The sequence below is a fragment of the Phoenix dactylifera genome, chromosome 5 (genome assembly GCF_009389715.1).
Source record: "Phoenix dactylifera cultivar Barhee BC4 chromosome 5, palm_55x_up_171113_PBpolish2nd_filt_p, whole genome shotgun sequence".
NCBI classification, from domain to species: Eukaryota; Viridiplantae; Streptophyta; class Magnoliopsida; order Arecales; family Arecaceae; genus Phoenix; species Phoenix dactylifera.
In genome coordinates this window covers 1770842-1790508 of record NC_052396.1, presented here as the reverse complement: position 1 = coordinate 1790508, position 19667 = coordinate 1770842, and the positions used below count along the sequence as shown (strand labels likewise).

Genomic DNA, 19667 nt, shown 5'->3' with positions numbered 1-19667 from the left:
GATTTGCAAAAAAAAAATATAAAAAAAATAATAAAAAACTTTTACAAAAGGTAGTGATCTGTAAGTATACCTATTAAACTATTCAACAAATTTAACAATCTCATAAGTACTTTGAAGGATCTTTATATTTTGAATGTGCAACTATATAAGCTCTGCATCCTAATGTGAGTCAGCCTTTTTTAAAAGATAGAACAGCGTCTCTCAACGTTTGGCGCCAATGCTGCGAGGTTATTCCCAAGTTTGAAATAAGGGTCAAGCAACTTCTCTGAGCACAAATGCTTCCAATTGAAGAAGGTTGATAAAATTTTCTAAAAAACATAATAAATAGAACTTGATTTCTTTAAAAAAATTCGAGCATTTTGCTCATTCCATATTTCCCAAAGACAGCAGCAATCAACTGATCCGCAACTTTTCTCACTAGTTGTTCGAATTTTCTGTTTCTCTATTTGGCCCACAGATCACTAATGTTGGTAGGTCATCCTCTCAGATTTAGCTGCACTTTAATTGTTGTCCATAAACTATAGACAAATGAGCACCTAATTAGTAGATGGGACCAAGAGATAAACTTGCGCAAGATACCATGCACCTTCACAACAACCTTTGGAATGTCCAAATAATTCATACCAATGAGATTGTCAGCCACAACTTCATTAGTGCCTCTTAATCTTGCAACTCTTGCAGCTCTATCCAGTTCCAAGATCATGGTGACAGCATCATCTAGGCGCTGGAGAGTTGTGTTAAGTTCTATGATGGGTTTCGGCTAATTAATACCTAGCTCAACTCCAGCAGCTTATATTACAGATCTTGGAGCATCCCATGGGTGATGGATCCATTCAGTTGGCATTCTTGAAAGTTCAGGAATCCAATTTCTGACATATTCTCCTTTGGGATCAAATTTGTGACCTTGATCCTAAATTCAAGTGTAAGATGATCAAACTTCAAAATTTTAATGAAGCAAATCTTCTTTCAGACCAATGAAAATAGTATATCTTCAATGATTTAAGATATACATTGAATGACAAGTTAAGAAGAAAGAAGGAAACAAGCATTTGCAACCGCTAGCCTTTCTCAAATGAATGAAATTTGTATGAAACAATCAGTTTGAAGGCTTATTCATTTTGTTAGAAATGGCAATACTTGAGTGAGCAAATTAATCTTTGCATAATACATGAGTAATTATTGAAATGATGTTATGGAGATTATAGCTGAATCAAGACTGAAGATCAAAGCCACCCTCTTAGATAAAATAGAGAAATTCACCAAATCGTGGAGAAAGAACTGCATTTTCAAATTTTAAGCAGTTGATTAGCCCTTAATATGAAGGAACCTCTAGGAACTTGCGCCGAACAAAGTCTTAGGCCCTGTTTGGGAACATGTTTTGGAAAGCCAACTCTCCTAATGCACTTTTGAGTCATTTACTGGTGTTTGGTAAAAAATTGAAAACTTTTGGTTAAACAGAAAAATATCTACTTGGGATAAAACACCTATTTTAGAGCTCCCCCTCTAAAAGCTCTTCCTGGAGGTCAAGCAGTTGTTTTTGGTTTAATTAAATTTTCATAATGACTAAAATATCCATGTTAACATATTATATTATTATATTATATTATTATAATAATATAATAATGCATAACTATATCATATCATTTCTTATTATATTATTATACTACACTATTGATATTATACTACATTATATTATAATAATACTATATTACAATATTATATTAGATTGTAATAATATTTTACTTTGTAATAATATGTTAATATGTAATAATATATTATTATATCATACCATTATATTGTTATACTATAATATATAATACAATATAATATAATAATATTATTATATCATTATATTAATATTATAATATATTATAATATTATGACATATTATATTATAATATCATATTATATTTTATCATTTATAATAATATTATATTATGTAATAATATTATATTATGTAATAATATATGATATTATATTTTCTTATACTATACTATACAATATTATGCTATGCTTTATATTGTGATTTTATCATATTAAAAAGCACTTTCTAAGTTTCATTACCAAATAAATATATAAATCATACCACACTTTGAAAATATAGTTTCTAAACAACAAAAAACTTTTTTCTGTTAAAGACTCTACTAAGTAAAACTCAACTACCAAGAGCAATCCCAAATAGGACCTAAAAAAGCTTGAATGAACTCTTCTGAATGGTAATCAACCTCAAACTTCAAAATAACTATATGGCCCATTTCTTTTGATGGGGCAACATCTAATTTGAGTATCTGTATCCACTTAGCACATGCCAGAGATGTATCATTTTAAGATTTCTTTTTGTATATATTTAGTGTAATTAAACAAGAGATAAACTTTGTCAATCTTCTTATCTTTGTTTTTTTGGATTCCTAAGTTGAAAGATAAGGCAATCAAATGTATACCCAAAACCTCTACCAAGTGTTTGTTCCAAGGAGAAGGGTGCGACCTAATGAACATAAGCATTTTTGACTTTGAATTTTGAACTTTTCATGCTCATAATATTTAAGATCTTTTTATATTAGAAGATAATCCTGTATCCTTGATTAGTTTGGTTATCAAAGTGTTTACTTGCAAAATTTTCAAATATGGACACATGCTTTCATTCCTAAAGCCTATTATTTAATATATATACTCAGCTGACAAGAGCAAGGCATGGTTGAAGCTGAGACAGATCATTTTTAAAGTGTTACACTACTTAATTTTCACTTGCACATATATTATTTAAATTTTACTTGCACATATATTTCTGTTACACATCTCTAAAGCATAACAACTATGGGATTGCTGGTGGACTTTATGGCTAACCGTAAAATACTTTAAGACTGACCAGCTGAGTATTTGTTTGGTCTTAAATCAGTTGTGCATTGGAGAGATCTTGATATTAGTCTAGAGCTAGCGAACCCAAATAACCTTTCTAGTAGGTCTTTTTGGATGCGATCCTTAGCCGTTATAAATGATATCTGGAAAGGCCCATATAGATTAGAGGATATTTATGATATAGGCCATTTGGGATTGACCATAGGCTAATCATGGTGTATTTGTGATTAAATTTAACTAGATTTGGATCTTTAGCATGATCCTAGAGTGGTGTTTTTAGTCTTATATTGGTTGTGCGCTCAAAAAATCTTAAGTGTTTATATAGGGACCTTACTATTTACAATCCCTTTGTTGATTTTTTTTTCTTTTTATTTACAATCCCTCTCTTGACTTGATTTCATTTAGATAATGAAATCTGGGGGGTGGGGGTGTGGGGTAACCTCAACTCTCCCTTTTTTTTCCAAAAACGAAAAAAAAAACTCCCATTACAGTAATCTACTGTCAAAAGATGAATATCGACAATTCTAGGGAACAAAAGAAGACGAGCCTTAATGCATTCAGGTCTCTAGCTTTGATTCTAGCCAATTAACCCAGTTCTTGGCAAGATTTTGCAGTCTATTTCTGCATCTCCAATGCGTTCATGTCTCTAACTTTCATCCTCAAGTCGTCTAACTAGTGGTTTAAATCATAACTCAACCTTTTTGGTGTTCTAGATGGGAATTTGAAAGCTCCTTTACTTCAAAAAAAAAAAAAAAGATCCATATCTGCAGAAATGCCACTCAAGCCTTCAATTACCTATAGTGCTTCCACATCATGGAAGTCCAATGAAATATGCGCACAAAACACCAGACTTTATATCTCGACCAATACTTCCTTCCCCAGAGCACATTCCGAAGGACTCTTTGCCGCTCCCCCACGGCCACCAATTAACGACGGAATCCTGCTATGAACCATCAGAGAAATGGTGAGTAGAAATTCTCATATTCGCCCTTGGATGGCGAAGGAGTAAATTTGATTTCTTCCGAAGGAAACTCCCTCAAATTTGGAACACAGTCTTCCATGAATCTTGAATGATAATTATAATGGAACTCATTAGACTCATTAAAAAAATTATCTTTCATCCTCGGAATCTGCGTCACAAGATAATCATAATGCAATCTTTTTTTTTTTCCTGATACACGTTATGCAATCCTTTTATCGGATAGCAAAACGTAATCCAACCTATTTGAATAATTCATCTGTCTCTCTCTCTCTCTTACTCTCTCTACCTGTTTGATTAATTCATCTCTCTCTCAACCTGTTTGAATAATTCAGCCCTCTCTCTCTCTCTCAACCTATTTTTTTTAAAGTACGACGGCGCCTTATACAAAACGTGCATGTGCAGCCAACTAAATTTGAAAAGAAATGTTGGCAAAAAGAAGAAGGAACAGACACTTAGTTCAGAAATCGTTCAGTATGATGAATAATTCATCTCTCTCTCAACTTGTTTGAATAATTCATCTCTCTCTCTCTCTCAACCTATTTTTTTTGGTACGATGGCGCCTTATATAAAATGTGCATGTGCAGTCAACAAAATCTGAAAAAAAAATATTGGCGAAGGGAAGAAAAAACAGATGCTTAGTTCAGAAATTGTCCAGTATAATGAATAATTTATCTCTCTTTCTCTCAACCTGTTTGAATAATTCATCTCTCTCTCTCTCTCAACCAGTTTGAATAATTCATCTCTCTCTCTCTCTCTCTCTCTCTCTCTCTCTCTCTCTCTCTCTCTCTGAGAGAGAGAGAGAGAGAGAGAGAGAGATCAGAGGAAGATTAAGTAGCCGTTTTCCCCCTTCGCCACTAGGGGGCTCAGCTGCAATGTCCTATGTATCTCCTTCCACACGACAAGCACAGGGCACCAAATAGCAGTACAAAGGCGTGTTCTAATCCAAGCCTACAGCACCCTTTTCTTCGACCACTGTACGCCACCCTCGATCTGATATTACTAAACTTTTCATATCAAATAAAGATCTCTACCTTTTTGTCTAGGGCACAGATGCTCTCTGCACCATAAAATGTTATGCAGCAATAGATGGCCACCATAAAAAGATGAACACCCTATGATATATATATATCTTATCATATATAATGTATATTCTTAGATGCGTCTATCTTTTGATGGCAGCCATTCAGAGAAGCATGACACTGTACAGCGCATGCAAAAAATCCTGATGGCATTTTTGGTTAAAATTAGCCAATAAGGCAGTGCCGTTGGACCAAGAACCAAGTCATAATCTTTGACAAGGCCAGGAAAACAAGCACTAAGTCACAAAAGGAAGGCAACAACTAATGAAGGGTGACGGTGATGCAGCTTCCGACTACCTTCAGTAAAGTTTCTCCTATTGAGCCCCCCAAATATTCCCACAAATTGATCAATGTCTTGTGTTCCATTACATTGTTAAATAGTAACAAAAAAAAAAAAAAAAAAATGTTCCCACCGTCTTGTGTTACATTACATTATTCAATAGGAAAAAAAAAATATTGACAGGCCCAAACCTATCCTGGCCCATCCCACATTATTCTGACCATTAGACCATGTCGTCGTCGCCTGCACAGACCACCATTTTTTTTTGTTCTAGGTTTTGGAATCCCCGGGCTTGGAGATGCCAATATCTTTACAAGAACCAGCCGTCAGTACAGGAAAAGTACTCATTCCAGTGTTTTTTAAACCCCTCAACCGTACAAGCATAAAAAATCATAAATAATTCTATATTTTCTGGGCCTCATCTCCCGTTCACGACATTATGTTAAATGGTATAGCAAGCTCTAGCTGGTTTAGTGATAAGATATTTCACCTAAGACGAGTAGGAGAAAGCTAAGAGTGGAGATATATATATATTTTTTAAAAAAAAGAGAAAGAAAAGAACGACAAGGTTAAAACATCAACTTGAAATTCATAATATGCATCTCGATCATAAAAGAATGCTCTTAAGCCTTTCTCTCTAGCGAACAAAGAAAAAAAATATGGATTTCGATATTGTCTTGCTTGCCATTCAATTACATTGTCACTATTAATTCTTCCATCAAAATTTTCAACCTCCCTACCCTCCTAGTTTATTGATTTATATTAGATATTGTTTTATTGATGAGACCATTCGAGCTTATGCCGCAAAAGTTTAAACTATTTTGGAACGTCATTCTAGCTCATCCTCCATGACCCACTTCCAACCCAACACCTCCCCGCCCTTTTGTATGAATTCCATTTCTAACTTGATCTTTATTTTGTGGAACACTTATCTTGTATCTTTTCTTCATGGCACTTCAAATATCATATACTCAAAACCTAACCATTGTTTTCCCAAAATATATACTTTGGTATTTTGAGAAACAAAGAATATTCTAGTTGTATTTAGAACATGTTCCCCGGTACTTATTGCTTTTTTGTAGTGTATATAAATGATTACAAAGAGGAACTAATGCAATTATATTGTCTTTTATACTTTTCGTAATTGTATAATATTGGATCTTCCAGCTTCGTAGCTTAGGTCCATTTAGGGGTGCCAGCGGATTGATAGAACCAAACTAATCATGACGTAAACACGAATTTGGATTTAGTCTATGTCCAATTATCTAAGAATTTTAAGTACAAACTTATATAACCCACCCAAGCCAGTAGGTTCGACCAAGTCTAAATGATTGGTGATAACAATAGTTTCGACTTGCTTCCAAGATTCTTTACACGCAAAGTTTGACCGAGACAATTAACTTGATATTTTACCGTTAATGCTTCATTTGAATGATGTAGCTTAACCTGGATCTGCCAATACGCTGCACGAGATTTGTTTTGATTGATTTAAATAATAAATGAAATGGCCGCTATGCCTCATCTCAACCATTTTGAGGCTGAATCCTTCTTCGTTCTGGTGCAAACAAAAGTGTTAAAAAATATCCAAATGAGTGCTTTGATTGGATTACCCGGATCAACGGGGAGGCACACCGATAGTGATGATGGACGCCGCCGGCATCCGGACTTGGTCCATTCCCCAGGCTGCTGCGATAAGAAATGCCATGGCCCGGGCTGTCCCTCCACCAAAACCAGTGTCAATAAATAGTTAAGAAATTCCACAGAGACATTATTAACAGCGCGCACGCTCGTTTGGAGGGACCCTCCTTCAAAGGAAGTTGCCGGAACTTGAACTAGAGCACGTTTGTACCGTAGTGTTCGATCCAAGGATAAATAGCTCCAAGCTTACAGGGGCTTCTTGCTCTTTCCAAAAGCTCTCGGATTTCACGAAGATAGAGAAGATGGTGAGGGCTCCTTGCTGCGAGAAGATGGGTCTGAAGAAGGGGCCATGGACTTCAGAAGAAGACCAGATACTGATTACTTACATTCAGAGATACGGCCATGCGAACTGGCGTGCGCTGCCGAAACAAGCTGGTAATTACGAACTCGCTGATGAGAACCTTACAGAATTTCTGATTGGTTTTATCTAGGGATTGAAGAATGTCCAGAGGTTGGCGAGAGGGATATTTGGCAAATATTTTTCCATGCATGCATGGGTATCTTCAGCTTTTTTTTTTCTTCAATCTTACGAAATGATTTTGCTCCGTTAGAAAATATAATTAAGAAAAGATTTGAAATTTACACCATCGTAAAATATTCATGAAATTGTTTTCGAGGCCTTGATGGTTTGATGAATGAGAGGAGGGAGTTTCATAGAGAGCGAGCAGGTCTTTGAAAAACTTCAGTCACTTTAGAGTCGTGAGTGTTTTGAGCTATGGTTAGAGATGAACGGGATCTCAGCGCTCCTTTCTTTTTTCCTTTTTAATTTTAATTCTGTAGGTTTGTCGAGATGTGGGAAGAGTTGTAGGCTTCGGTGGATTAACTACCTGCGACCCGATATCAAACGAGGGAACTTCACAAAGGAGGAAGAGGAAACCATCATCAGCTTGCATGAGATGATCGGGAACAGGTACAGCTCAATCTCTCTCTCTCTGCTTAGGTCTCTCTCTCTCTTTTGATGTAAGGGGAGGCAAATTGCCGTCCGGATTTTATTAATGAAGGTGGAATTTGTACAATGGCATATTTACAGATAGAAATCATAGAATACAGCACTTTTGTCCCTGTTCAAGTAAAGTATTATCTCCTTTAAAAAACAAGAAATATGACTGACACAAATAGCCATAGGATTTTGACCGGAAAATATTTTATTTGTTCTCTCCTGCTAACAAATATTTTGACTGAGAAGTAGTGGCAGAAGATAAAATTAATTATAATTCATGAGAATACGAAAATTGCAAGTTAAAATATTTCAAAAGAAATAGGTGTAGATGCCCGTTAAACTTTCGAGCATTATATTTTATCTTCTTGCTCTGTCATACACATAGGAATTTGGGGTGTATATTTTGTGCGAGAAGGATTCATCTTTCTTTGCAAGTCCACCATAGATCACTCACTGCACAAATCTTAAATTGTTTTGTATTTGGCCGCTCATCAAACTCCAAACCTGTAGTTTTGTTGAGTATGTCCTTTATAAATAGTTTTTATAAATTTTATTTTTCTAATAAAGATTGGGTGGCTTTGCCTCCCTCTTCATAAAAAAAAAAAAAAAAATCCAATTGCACAAAAATTTTGCATCTTCTGACAAGCAATTGGTCTTGTACAATTCTTGTTGCCCCACAAAAAAGTCTTACACAATTCTTTTCATGTTATCTATAGATGGTCCGCAATTGCCGCGAGATTGCCGGGGCGAACGGACAACGAGATCAAGAATGTGTGGCACACACGCCTAAAGAAGAGAGTGAAGCCGAACCAGGTAGCCCAAGAACCAAAGATAAAAACCCATTCTGATGCATTTAAACATACACCTCTGGTGCACCCAAGATTCGATGATCCAAGGCTGCTGCCGGCATCCCAAGAACAATCATACAGCGATTTCTCATGCACGGCTACCGATTCATATACAATGTCGGGAGAGAACACGAACAGCGTGGCTGTCAAAGAAGACAGCTTTTGTTCGGAAGAATTCCCAGAGATTGATGAGAGTTTCTGGTCGGAGGTGTTATCCATGGACAGCCGTGCTGCACCGGTGGATCTCACAGCATTACAAGGTCCAGCATCTGGTCCTCTAGGCGAGCATTTCGGCTCCTTTGGGGCTTCGGACAACGATGACATGGACTTTTGGCTAAGGGTATTCCTAGAAGCCGGTGATTTGCAGGCTTTGCCGGAAATGTAACACATGTAATGGAGATTCGAGAGATTTCACATGATTTTTTTTTATAAAAAAAGTAGGGTAGAAGACATTAACTTCAGATTTTTTTATCCCCTTTCAATTTTATAGTGGTGGTGTATTGGTTTGCTCTGTAAAGAAAGAGAAAAGAGTTCCAAAGAGCAATAATCTGTAATTTGGAGAGGATTTAATTCCTCTCCTATGATTCTGATACATTGTGAATTTATCATTACAATTTTATGTGTCCTAAATGGCTAAATCAAGCATGACACGAAAAAAAATTTATTTTTTATATGAAACTTTGTAGAACATTTAACATTATCCGATTTTAATAAATATTTACCAAGGTCTAATCATGGTTTAAGGTTTAGCATGCGTGGAAAACCAGGTGACCAACTGACGCAACTCATTTAGGCGGAGAACCGAATTGGTACTGCTGTGGGCTCTTTGGTTCGAAGTATATTCCTAAGAAGAGAATATCTAGAAAAGTACTTTTGGCATGTTTGGTTGACCATGGGAAAGTGACAAATTTCCAAAAGAGTTGAACATCCACCTTTTTGGAAAAGTTATTTATAATTTCTATTATACCCTTAGTAAAAATTAGATCTTTAATGCCTCTTTAATATTTCTTTAATGCTGAAGAGCCTTTTTGGGAAAAAATAAAAATGGAGTGGTTTCCACCTAATAGGAAAGTAACTTTTCCATGTTTCAACGAAAAAGTAATGAGATGTTTCTTATTTGATTGGAGTTTTCAAAGAAGAAAAACGGAAAAGTTGTATTCTAATGGAAATATGATTCCAACATTTCTTTTCCATAAGAAACATGGAAAAGTTACTTTCCCATTAGGCGGAAATCACTCCATTTTTATTTTTTCTCAAAAAAGCCCTTCAGCATTAAAGAAACATTAAAGAGGCATTAAAGATCTAATTTTTACTAAGAGTATAATAGAAATTATAGATAACTTTTCCAGAAAGATGGATGTTCAACCAAACATAAGCCCTTTGGAAATTTGTTACTTTTCCATAGTCAACCAAACATGCCAAAAGTACTTTTCTAGGTATTCTCTTCCTAGAAATATACTTCCCATTAATCATATTTTTAGAAGAAAAAAATGCTTCCTGCGAACCAAACGGGTCATGTATGAATTTCCCTCCGACAAAATTTAGACCGTTCCAAACCAATTTGACTAGGTTCTGGGCCAATAAGGCATTTAAACATAACCCTTCTTTTTTTTCTTTTCTTTTTGTTTTTAGGTACAACACATACCCCTTCTTTTGTTACCGGAAAAATAAAAAAAACATACGCCTTTCTATGGTGCAACATACCCCTTCTTTTGGATAATACCGTGTTCTACAACTTTCTGCGGTGCAAAATACCGGATGGTCTGAACCAAAGTGTAAAAACTTATATCGGATAATAAGATCTTAGAAACATGCGGGTACGACTGGATCATGCTTGGTTGAGCTTCTATCTGAGAGTAAGTTTCAATTGTTCATTACTATTTCGAACTGAGCAACAGCCTAATTTATTAGCTTAAAAATTCGATATCAAGCTTGAAATCAACCCAAGCTTGGATGAGCTCGTTTCAATCTTTAGGTAAAGCTTGAATCAAGTTTTATGTTAAACTTGGTATAAATCTCAATTAGTATTAATGGATTCAAAAATTAAGTAAATATTCAAGTATGTAACAATCTCTATACTATAGACTATAGACTATTAGATCCAAGATTCATTAATTCTACCTAAACTTAAAATATATATTTTCATGCTTAATCAAGCCATGCTTGATCAAGTTGGATAAGTTTTTTTTGACTTAGCCTTCAAATTAATTTCGAGTTTACGTCACTATTCAAGCTTAATTTATTTAACTTCGAATCAAACCCGAGTCAAGTTTTTTTTTTTCCTCTTTTTTTTGTGAGGAAAGTTTTTTTTTCTTTTCTTGCTACATCGACATCTTACACTAATCTTGCATGAGCATAGCCAATGCTGTTCAGAAAAAGTAGATTACTCAATAATGAAGCAATATTCGACTTCTGAGCCTAAAAAATCTTTCCGATGTGCTGAGTAGCGTAGGAGGTTGATGTGGGGTCGGAACCCCGACACCAGCCCGCACACCGGGCGAGCAGGGAAAGCATCCGCGTCCTCTCCGAGGTATTGTCCGCTCTGGGATTGCCGCTTCGGGTCTGCGGGAGGTCGCCCAGGGCTGTGGCCCAATGACAGTCCCGAGCCCTGACGGCGCGGGGGTCCGCGGAGGTTGCCCCTTACCCTCACGGTTTTGTCCTACAAAAGGGCCCTCGGTGAGAAGAGGTGTTTGCACCCCCATTTAAGGCACAGACCTTTCCGCTGATTACCCGATGTGGGACTAAACTGGGAACCCCATCCCACAACACAGCCCCCCCAGCGGGAAGGTCTGTGCGTGACCGGGGCCCTTCCTCTAGCGCCATCTGATGTGGGGTCGGAACCCCGACACCAGCCCGCACACCGGGCGAGCAGGGAAAGCATCCGCGTCCTCCCCGAGGTATTGTCCGCTCTGGGATTGCCGCTTCGGGTCTGCGGGAGGTCGCCCAGGGCTGTGGCCCCATGACAGTCCCAAGCCCTGACGGCGCGGGGTCCGCGGAGGTTGCCCCCTACCCTCACGGTTTTGTCCTACAAAAGGGCCCTCGGTGAGAAGAGGTGTTTGCACCCCCCATTTAAGGCACAGACCTTTCCGCTGATTACCCGATGTGGGACTAAACTGGGAACCCCATCCCACAACAGAGGTGACCATCGAATGCCGCCAAAAAGCGAGTTCTCTGCTCTCCACCGGTCTTTCTATAGAATTTATTCTACGACTGCTGCTAAGTCCCCCTCAAGATTGAGGTGCCTGACCCCTAGCACCTACCTCGCATAGGAGATGTCCTCTATGTTGCCTAGCTTAAATCGTCTGCGTCGCACATAGGCATCGTCGTGCTCTCTCGGACTAGCCATATGCGTCGCACGTGCTGAGCAAAAGAGATGCGGGCGGCGGAATCATCAGATCAGGTCCAATCATTGAACGCGTCAACGGTCCTGATTGCGCGCAGCCTGTTGAGAGGCGGAAGCAGAGAAAAGATACACGATTTATAAGCCTTCTATGCGTCAGAGAGAGCTTACCTCTCTTCTCTATCGCCCCCTCTGTATCTCTCCCGTTCTGGTCCGAGTTCCGTTGGCGACGAGCGACTAGGGTTTTGCGAGAGCGCCGCTACAGCCGATCCAGATCTCGTCCTCTTCTCGGATTCCTTCGCTGTCCTTGATTCCTTTCTGCTCCACCGTTAGACGCCCAATATGGCGACGGCTTCAGGTAAGCTTCTCTCCAATCCCTTTCGTGTTTCGGGAAATTAAATTGTTAACAATTGGATGTGGATGAGATTATCATATGGTGATGGTTTTGGGTTGGCTGATATGATGAGAGTGCGCAATTAGGGTTCTTTGATTTAAATGATATTCTGAGATTGGGGAAACTTCTTTATTTTTAGGGTTTTTTTGTTTTTTTGATTCTGGTTTCTTTTCCTTCTTCTCGTTTTGGATGCAACGATGATAGTTGAGGGTTTATGTTAGTTAAAATAATTGACAAACCCAATATGCTATAGTTCTTCACCATGATGGCTTCCTAAATGTTTCATCTTTATGGAAAAAAAAATATTGCTCTTCCTTTCCAACCCCGATCCGTCCACCAACTGGAAGGGCAAGTGTCTTGGTTAATTGCTGCTCATATTATCCGTGAGATGCTCAATGCTATCTAGATATGTGGGTTCTGAGAGATTTGACAATGCAAAGAGATTCTTTATATGTTATGAGCTCTTTGGATTTGACGCCTATTTTGTATTGAATTGTCGCATCTCCAATTGGATTGCTTGAACAAAGCGAGAAAGTTACATTTTTAGGTTACATTTCCCTGAATAAAGCTGAAAATCAAAAGTTTTGCTGGTTGTTTCTTGATTTTGCCGTTCAGGGTATTAGAAATTAGTTTCTGGACAATATAGATTATCTTGGTTGGCTATACTATGATAAATAAATGTTGATATCTTTGATCTTTCTAGAATTATTTTACAAATGCTCGTGACGTGTGCTGTTCCCCTTTTGTAGAGATATAGTGCATATATGTTGGCCGGTACATTTTAATATCTTTTTCATGTGTGAAATTTCGCTACCTCACTGTATCTTTGTGCATCTATATACTGTGATACATGCTGATATGATCGACACTGTTAACCTTGCTGAAGCAATTTATCCTCTTCTTTTATTTGTTTTGCCATATTTCAAAATGTTATGGTGCTATATATTGTACTTTGTTGTCCTGTTATTGGTACAGGCATAATACATGATATAAAGTTAAATCCTTGATTTATTTTTTGAGTAAAAATTATCTTGAGCTTGAGTAATATTAGATTTATGTTGTTTAGGAAGACAGGTCTTTCAAAATGAATTTGAGGAATCAGGGTCTAGTGTGGATCATTCATATGTATATAGACTACGATAGTCCATGTCACCGTCTATGTAAATGTACCAATCAAGACACTGTGGTGTGGTGCAATATTGAGCATTCAGAGATGATATGTATTACATAAGAACATGTCTGTTATTAATCTTTTATTTTTTATCTATTGTTAATCTTTTATTCTTTCTGTGAGGTTCTTCATATATTGTTCTCTTTATTGCAGCATCTTTTAAATCTCGAGAAGACCATCGAAAACAACTTGAACTAGAGGAAGCACGTAAGGCTGGGCTTGCCCCAGCTGAGGTTGATGAAGATGGGAAGGAAATTAATCCGCATATTCCTCAGTACATGTCATCTGCCCCTTGGTATCTTAATGCTGAGAGGCCTGTAAGTTTGTTTGCCAAAACTGTAGTGCGATTTGGCTTATGTCCAAATATTACTTGATAGAGTTTTAATATCAGTTGCAATTGTTTTCCTCTTCAATAGAGTTTGAAGCATCAGAGGAAATGGAAGTCAGATCCAAATTACACGAAAGCGTGGTATGATAGAGGTGCAAAAATTTATCAGGCTGATAAATATAGAAAGGGTGCTTGTGAAAAGTGAGTAGTCTCTCTTTCACTCTCTTGTGGTCAAGATGCCAAGTTCACTATTGGTGATTCCTAAAAAAAGTTTGGTTTAAAGCTGTTCGGGGAGCTTTTTTTTTTTCCGGGGGGTGGGGGCGGATTTTTTTTTCTTTTTTTAAATTCTCTTCTTTGTGGAATGCTATACCACAATTGACTACAAAATACTATTCTAATGCTATGCTTGATTATGAACTTTTAAGCTGGTAGGAGCTAAGAGTAACCCAACCAACATATCTCTGCCTTCAATATGTTGGGATCGGTATTGATTAATGTTGCATTGGGAAACAGGTTCATGAATGGTTAGTTATTCATAATGCGTGTCAATTGTTTGATGCTGTTATGTCAAAATGTTGATTGGTTTTTGTTTATGATCTTGTGACTGTTGTCCAATGCTATTTTGGATGAAGAGATTTGACAATTTTTTTCATCTCATATTGTAGTTAAGGTTTTTGGTTGACTATACTTATCTGCCTTCAATGTGTTGGAATCAGTATTGGGATCAATATTTGCATTGTGAAATAGGTTCATAAATAATTAGTTACTTATAATGTGTGCCAATTGTTTTGACTTTACTCTGTCAAAATAATGATTGTTTTTATTTTAGATCATGTGACTGTTGCCAGTGCTATTTTGGATGAAGAGATTTGACCCTTTTTTTGGCTCATATTGTAGTTGTGGGGCAGTGACTCATGATAAGAAGTCATGCATGGAGAGACCACGGAGAGTGGGTGCGAAGTGGACTAACATGCATATAGCCCCGGATGAGAAAGTGGAGACATTTGAACTTGATTATGATGGAAAACGCGACCGTTGGAATGGATATGATCCATCAACTTATGCTCGTGTAATTGAGCAATATGAGGCTAGGGAGGAAGCCAGGCGGAAATATCTGAAAGAACAGCAATTGAAAAAGCTAGAGGAGAAGAACAACAAGCAGAATGGCGAAGATGCAGTTAGCGATGAGGATGAAGAAGATGATGGGCTAAAGGTAGATGAGGCAAAGGTCGATGAGAGCAAACAGATGGACTTTGCAAAAGTGGAGAAACGTGTACGCACAACAGGTGGTGGAAGCACTGGAACAGTCAGGTAAATTAAGCACCATTACTCTTTTGTAGAATTAGTTAGGATGCTTTTTTAATGGTCATATTCTACTCTTGTTCCTTGAATTTATTGGTTTTCTTTCATTATATTAATCGAGCTGTTGCATATACTAATAGCCTTGATGATTTTTTTTTCCAGGAATTTGCGTATTAGGGAGGATACTGCAAAGTACCTTTTGAATCTAGATGTCAATTCTGCCCTCTATGATCCAAAAACCCGTTCCATGCGTGAGGATCCTTTACCAGATGCTGATCCAAATGAAAAATTCTATGGAGTGAGTATCAAATAATTCTAAAACTGGCTTATCTGATGCCATTTAATGGTTATCAGAAGTATATCATTGTACATTTTTTTCATTGATTCCTGTATTGTAATGTAGGGTGATAACCAAAACAGAATTAGCGGACAAGCACTTGACTTCAAGCAGCTCAATGTCCATGCTTGGGAAGCTTTTGACAAGGGGCAGGATATCCATTTGCAAGCTGCCCCATCCCAAGCAGAATTACTGTTTAAGAATTACAAGGTTATCAAGGAGAACTTGAAATCAAAATTGAAGGATACCATCATGGAGAAATATGGAAATGCAGCATCCGAAGAGGCACTTCCGCGGGAACTTCTTCTTGGGCAAAGTGAGAGAGAGATTGAGTATGACCGTGCTGGTCGAATAATAAAAGGCCAGGTATGATTATCTATCTGTATGTTTCCTTCATTCTTCCATTTTCTTGAATTTAAAGAGTAGGCAAGGTGCTCTTTCATAGTAGATATATTGCTAGAATTATAATATCTGTGTTACGACACATTTTGAAAATAGTTTCACCATCTTGTTTGGGTTGCAATGTGTCATTCTCGTGGTCTTTTTACTTTGAAAATTGAGAACTTTGTTCGTATTGTGACTAATCCATATCATCACATGTCAATGACATATTCCAGGAGACCTCACTTCCAAGGAGCAAGTATGAAGAAGATGTCTACATAAATAACCATACCAGTGTTTGGGGTTCATGGTGGAAGGATCATCAGTGGGGTTACAAATGCTGCAAACAGACTATTCGTAACAGCTACTGCACAGGGTCTGCTGGAATTGAGGCTGCTGAAGCTTCTGCAGAGCTGATGAAAGCAAACATGGCTCGTAAGGAGGCCGCAGAAGGTCGGTAGAAGAGTTACCAAATCAAAAACATCTGGAATTTCTGATTAACCAAGACTATCATCATGATTTCATAGCCACAAAATATGATACTCTTGCAACATTGCATTTCTAATCAAACAAAGCCAAACGAGGAAAAAGCTATTTACCGTTCCAAACTTCATGATCTTTTTAACAAATCTAAAATGGGAAAATGGAATACATGCCTAAATAATTTGATATCAACTCGCATTGGTGCACAAACAAGTTGATATGCAGCAAGTAGGCAGGGACCAGCATGTCACAAACCATGTCAACGCAGGTTGGCATGCATATTCCTTTCAAATATTTTCATTTCTCAACTTTCAAATATCCAAAACATATATGTGATTTAACTTCTTTCCTTTATAATAAGCATGTCTATTTTCTTGGATCAAGCCTCTCGATGATCTGAAATTTGCCCACATACGAAGCATTCACCCTTTTTAACTCGCTAGAATTTCTTCATGAATTGGCAAGCAAAAAATATTTGGTAATGACATCTATCCTTTAAGGCTATAACTTGGAATTCTGCTATAAAATCTGAACTTGGTCTTAATTTCCATGAATACATTGTTGTATCAAGTTTTCCGTGACAAACCTTCAGAGATGTTGCAAAATCCTTCAGAAATGTTTAATTCTGGCAAGTTGTCATAGTTAAAGCTCCCTTTAAAAGCCTTTAGCTTCTTTAGACTCATTGCTTAAAGTTCAGAAGACCTGCTTTAAACATCATGCACTCGGATTAGTCTATTTTTTTTTCTCATTTAAAATTTTTGAATAACGATATGAAATAATTAGGCCAGATGTCTTAAATTTATTAATAAGGTCTTTAGAGGAATGCCTTAGTGTTGAATGTGCCAAATATATATATATATATATATATATATATATATATATATATATATATATATATATATATATATATATATATATATATATATATATATGTATGTATATTGCCTCAATCTGTTAGTAGCAAATGAGGGTCTTAATTCATGTTGATTGTGCAAGGCTGCTTAGGTGTTTATTTTTGATAAAATATTTTCACTGTTTCTGTATTTCCTTTCAATCATGAAGCCTAGGGTGCTCTTACATCTTGAGATAACCTGTCATTCTCTTATATTTAATTTCTAGTGTTTCGTCTGCAATTTGATGGGGTCCATTTCCTCTGCTAACTAATCTCTCCTATAGGCACTAGTTCCATACAGCTTCAATGCTCTTTTATATTTTAACGGATCTTTCATTAGAAATTCTCTTTCCATGGATACCATGAAAGTCTCCTCTAGTTTCCCTTTCTTGTTAATTTACTATCTTATTTGGAACTCATTATGTTCCCAATATATCATAACTGCTTGTGGAGCTGACCATCCTTTCCTCCTTCCACAATAATTTGCTTTTCCACCAGCAAGCTTTGTATCTTTTTTCCCCCTCTCTTTTTTTTTTTTTTTTTCAAAAATAAGATTTGTATGCTTTCATCCTGTTTCCTTGATTTGAAGTGCCCTGATATCGCGATACTCTGTCCTAGTTTAGTGTTAGTTCCTAGACATTAATCCTTATCAATTCCTGGTGCAGAAGGAATTTTCACCTGTTCCTTTGTTTTGCTTTCTTTAGATGGTTTCATTTTCTTTGACATCTCTATATTCTGGCATACTATTAAATTTGCCTTAGTGCACATCATGTTATCATCCACATTTATATATTTGATCATGAAATAAATAATAGTTGCATGTTGGAAGAAGAGAAAAAAAAAGGAGAGAAGTCTTCATTATCCTGGCTGATCTGTTCCTATGGTTTGAATCTTTTGGGTTTTAAAATATGGCTTTGGAGAGATTTGTTCCTGTAAAAATTTGGGTTTGAACTTAAGTTAGCATAATGCTGCAATTTAGGTGGATTTAGCTGAATGGAAGTTATATGCTGAGACCGGCCTTTTTCTTCAATAGGGTAAACTGACCTAAAAAATGGCTGCTATTGGTACAAACCCGCTTCATTACAATGCTATATGTTTTGTAATATGTGCGAAACTATGATATTGTGATTATTTTGGTCAAAGTTTCTTCTTACTTTCTGATATATATGTGCAATACAGAGAAACCTGTGCAGCATGAGGAGCAGAGGCTTGCTACATGGGGAACTGATGTCCCTGATGATCTGGTTCTTGATAAAAAATTGCTTGCAGAAGCTCTAAAGAAGGTAAGTGCGAGTTTTGCTTTTATCTAGCTCTCTGTTTTTTTTATTAATCTATGGATGCTGAAAGTGTTTCAAATTTGGCAGGAGGATGAAAGAAGGAAGGAAGAAAAGGATGAAAGAAAGCGGAAATACAATGTGAAATGGAATGATGAGGTATTTTCTTGTCTTTCTGTATTTCCTATTTCTTGTAAAGAGGTGGTTCCTTGCATGATTCTTTTATTATTTTACCATACAGGTCACTCCTGAAGACATGGAAGCCTACCGAATGAAGAAGATCCATCATGATGATCCAATGAAAGATTTCCTCGGCTAACTCCTGTTGTTGTATATAACCACTAAAATCATGGAGCTTAGGAGGCTGTTGGGCAAGCATCGATGATGTATGTTTTTATGAGGATTGGGTGTTAATGTGTAAAGATTAGACAATTGCGAAGGTGATCTGTGAGTCCCTTTTCTTTTCCTTGGTATTGGTTATTGTTCAGAGATAAATCTATAGTTCTCTGTGTTGCTTATGATTATGAACAGGACCCTGGGAATCATGGTTCTACAGTAAATATGGTTTGCTTATTGGCTTATGATCTATGATGATCCGATCATGATTGAGGGCGTTGCAGTGATAGTTCTTTGTTGAGGGAATGACCACATATCTGAAACAAAAATATTATTAAACAGGTTGTGTTCCATCTTTGCATGTTTCTGGCATTGGATGAACCCGTAAATTATTGAGTAAATTATATTTTTTTTTTTAAGATTAGAGATAAATTATATTTATACTCAATAGTATGAAAAATCTGTGCTTAACTTTTTAAAGTTTATTTTAATTTATAATTTAATAGAATGTTAGACAAATTGGTAATTTTTGTTTATTTTTATTTAATATTTTAATTTATAATTTAATAAAATGTTAGTCAAATTATTAATTTTTAATGGGATCCAAATGGCAGAGTACCGTGGTATTTTTATTCATTATGTTGTCTGGATTTGTGAGTCTGAATCTGATCCAGTTTGAACCTGTTCGAGGGCACCATGTAAGCGAATGGATTGTTTGAATTTATTGAAATGGAGGATCCAAACTG

The 19667-nt window shown here is 36.7% G+C and overlaps 2 protein-coding genes across 2 annotated transcripts; both read left to right on the top strand.

Annotated features, from left to right (window-relative positions):
• The first annotated feature begins 7137 nt into the window (after positions 1-7137).
• Positions 7138-9195, top strand: LOC103704008 (transcription factor MYB30-like). Its single transcript, XM_008787120.3, has 3 exons — positions 7138-7270; positions 7676-7805; positions 8552-9195. The coding sequence occupies exons 1-3, from the start codon at positions 7138-7140 to the stop codon at positions 9066-9068; spliced, it is 780 nt and encodes a 259-aa protein (XP_008785342.2). The 3' UTR covers positions 9069-9195.
• Positions 9196-12182: 2987 nt separating this feature from the next.
• On the top strand, positions 12183-19173 carry LOC103703943 (pre-mRNA-splicing factor SLU7). The gene is made up of 10 exons (XM_008787024.4): positions 12183-12381; positions 13742-13905; positions 14005-14117; positions 14814-15227; positions 15381-15516; positions 15622-15921; positions 16173-16389; positions 18491-18594; positions 18676-18744; positions 18827-19173. Exons 1-10 carry the CDS (start codon positions 12366-12368, stop codon positions 18902-18904), a joined length of 1611 nt encoding a protein of 536 aa, XP_008785246.1. The 5' UTR covers positions 12183-12365; the 3' UTR covers positions 18905-19173.
• The last annotated feature ends 494 nt before the right edge of the window (positions 19174-19667 follow it).

What these genes read in the sequence shown, in the direction of transcription:
- LOC103704008 (XM_008787120.3), top strand. Translation starts at nt 7,138, where the DNA reads ATGGTGAGGGCTCCTTGCTGCGAGAAGATGGGTCTGAAGAAGGGGCCA. An exon ending in TGCGCTGCCGAAACAAGCTG is followed by an intron (nt 7,271 to 7,675) that starts GTAATTACGAAC and finishes TTAATTCTGTAG; the next exon opens with GTTTGTCGAGATGTGGGAAG. An exon ending in CATGAGATGATCGGGAACAG is followed by an intron (nt 7,806 to 8,551) that starts GTACAGCTCAAT and finishes TGTTATCTATAG; the next exon opens with ATGGTCCGCAATTGCCGCGA.
- LOC103703943 (XM_008787024.4), top strand. An exon ending in AGAAAGGGTGCTTGTGAAAA is followed by an intron (nt 14,118 to 14,813) that starts GTGAGTAGTCTC and finishes CTCATATTGTAG; the next exon opens with TTGTGGGGCAGTGACTCATG. An exon ending in CAAATGAAAAATTCTATGGA is followed by an intron (nt 15,517 to 15,621) that starts GTGAGTATCAAA and finishes ATTGTAATGTAG; the next exon opens with GGTGATAACCAAAACAGAAT.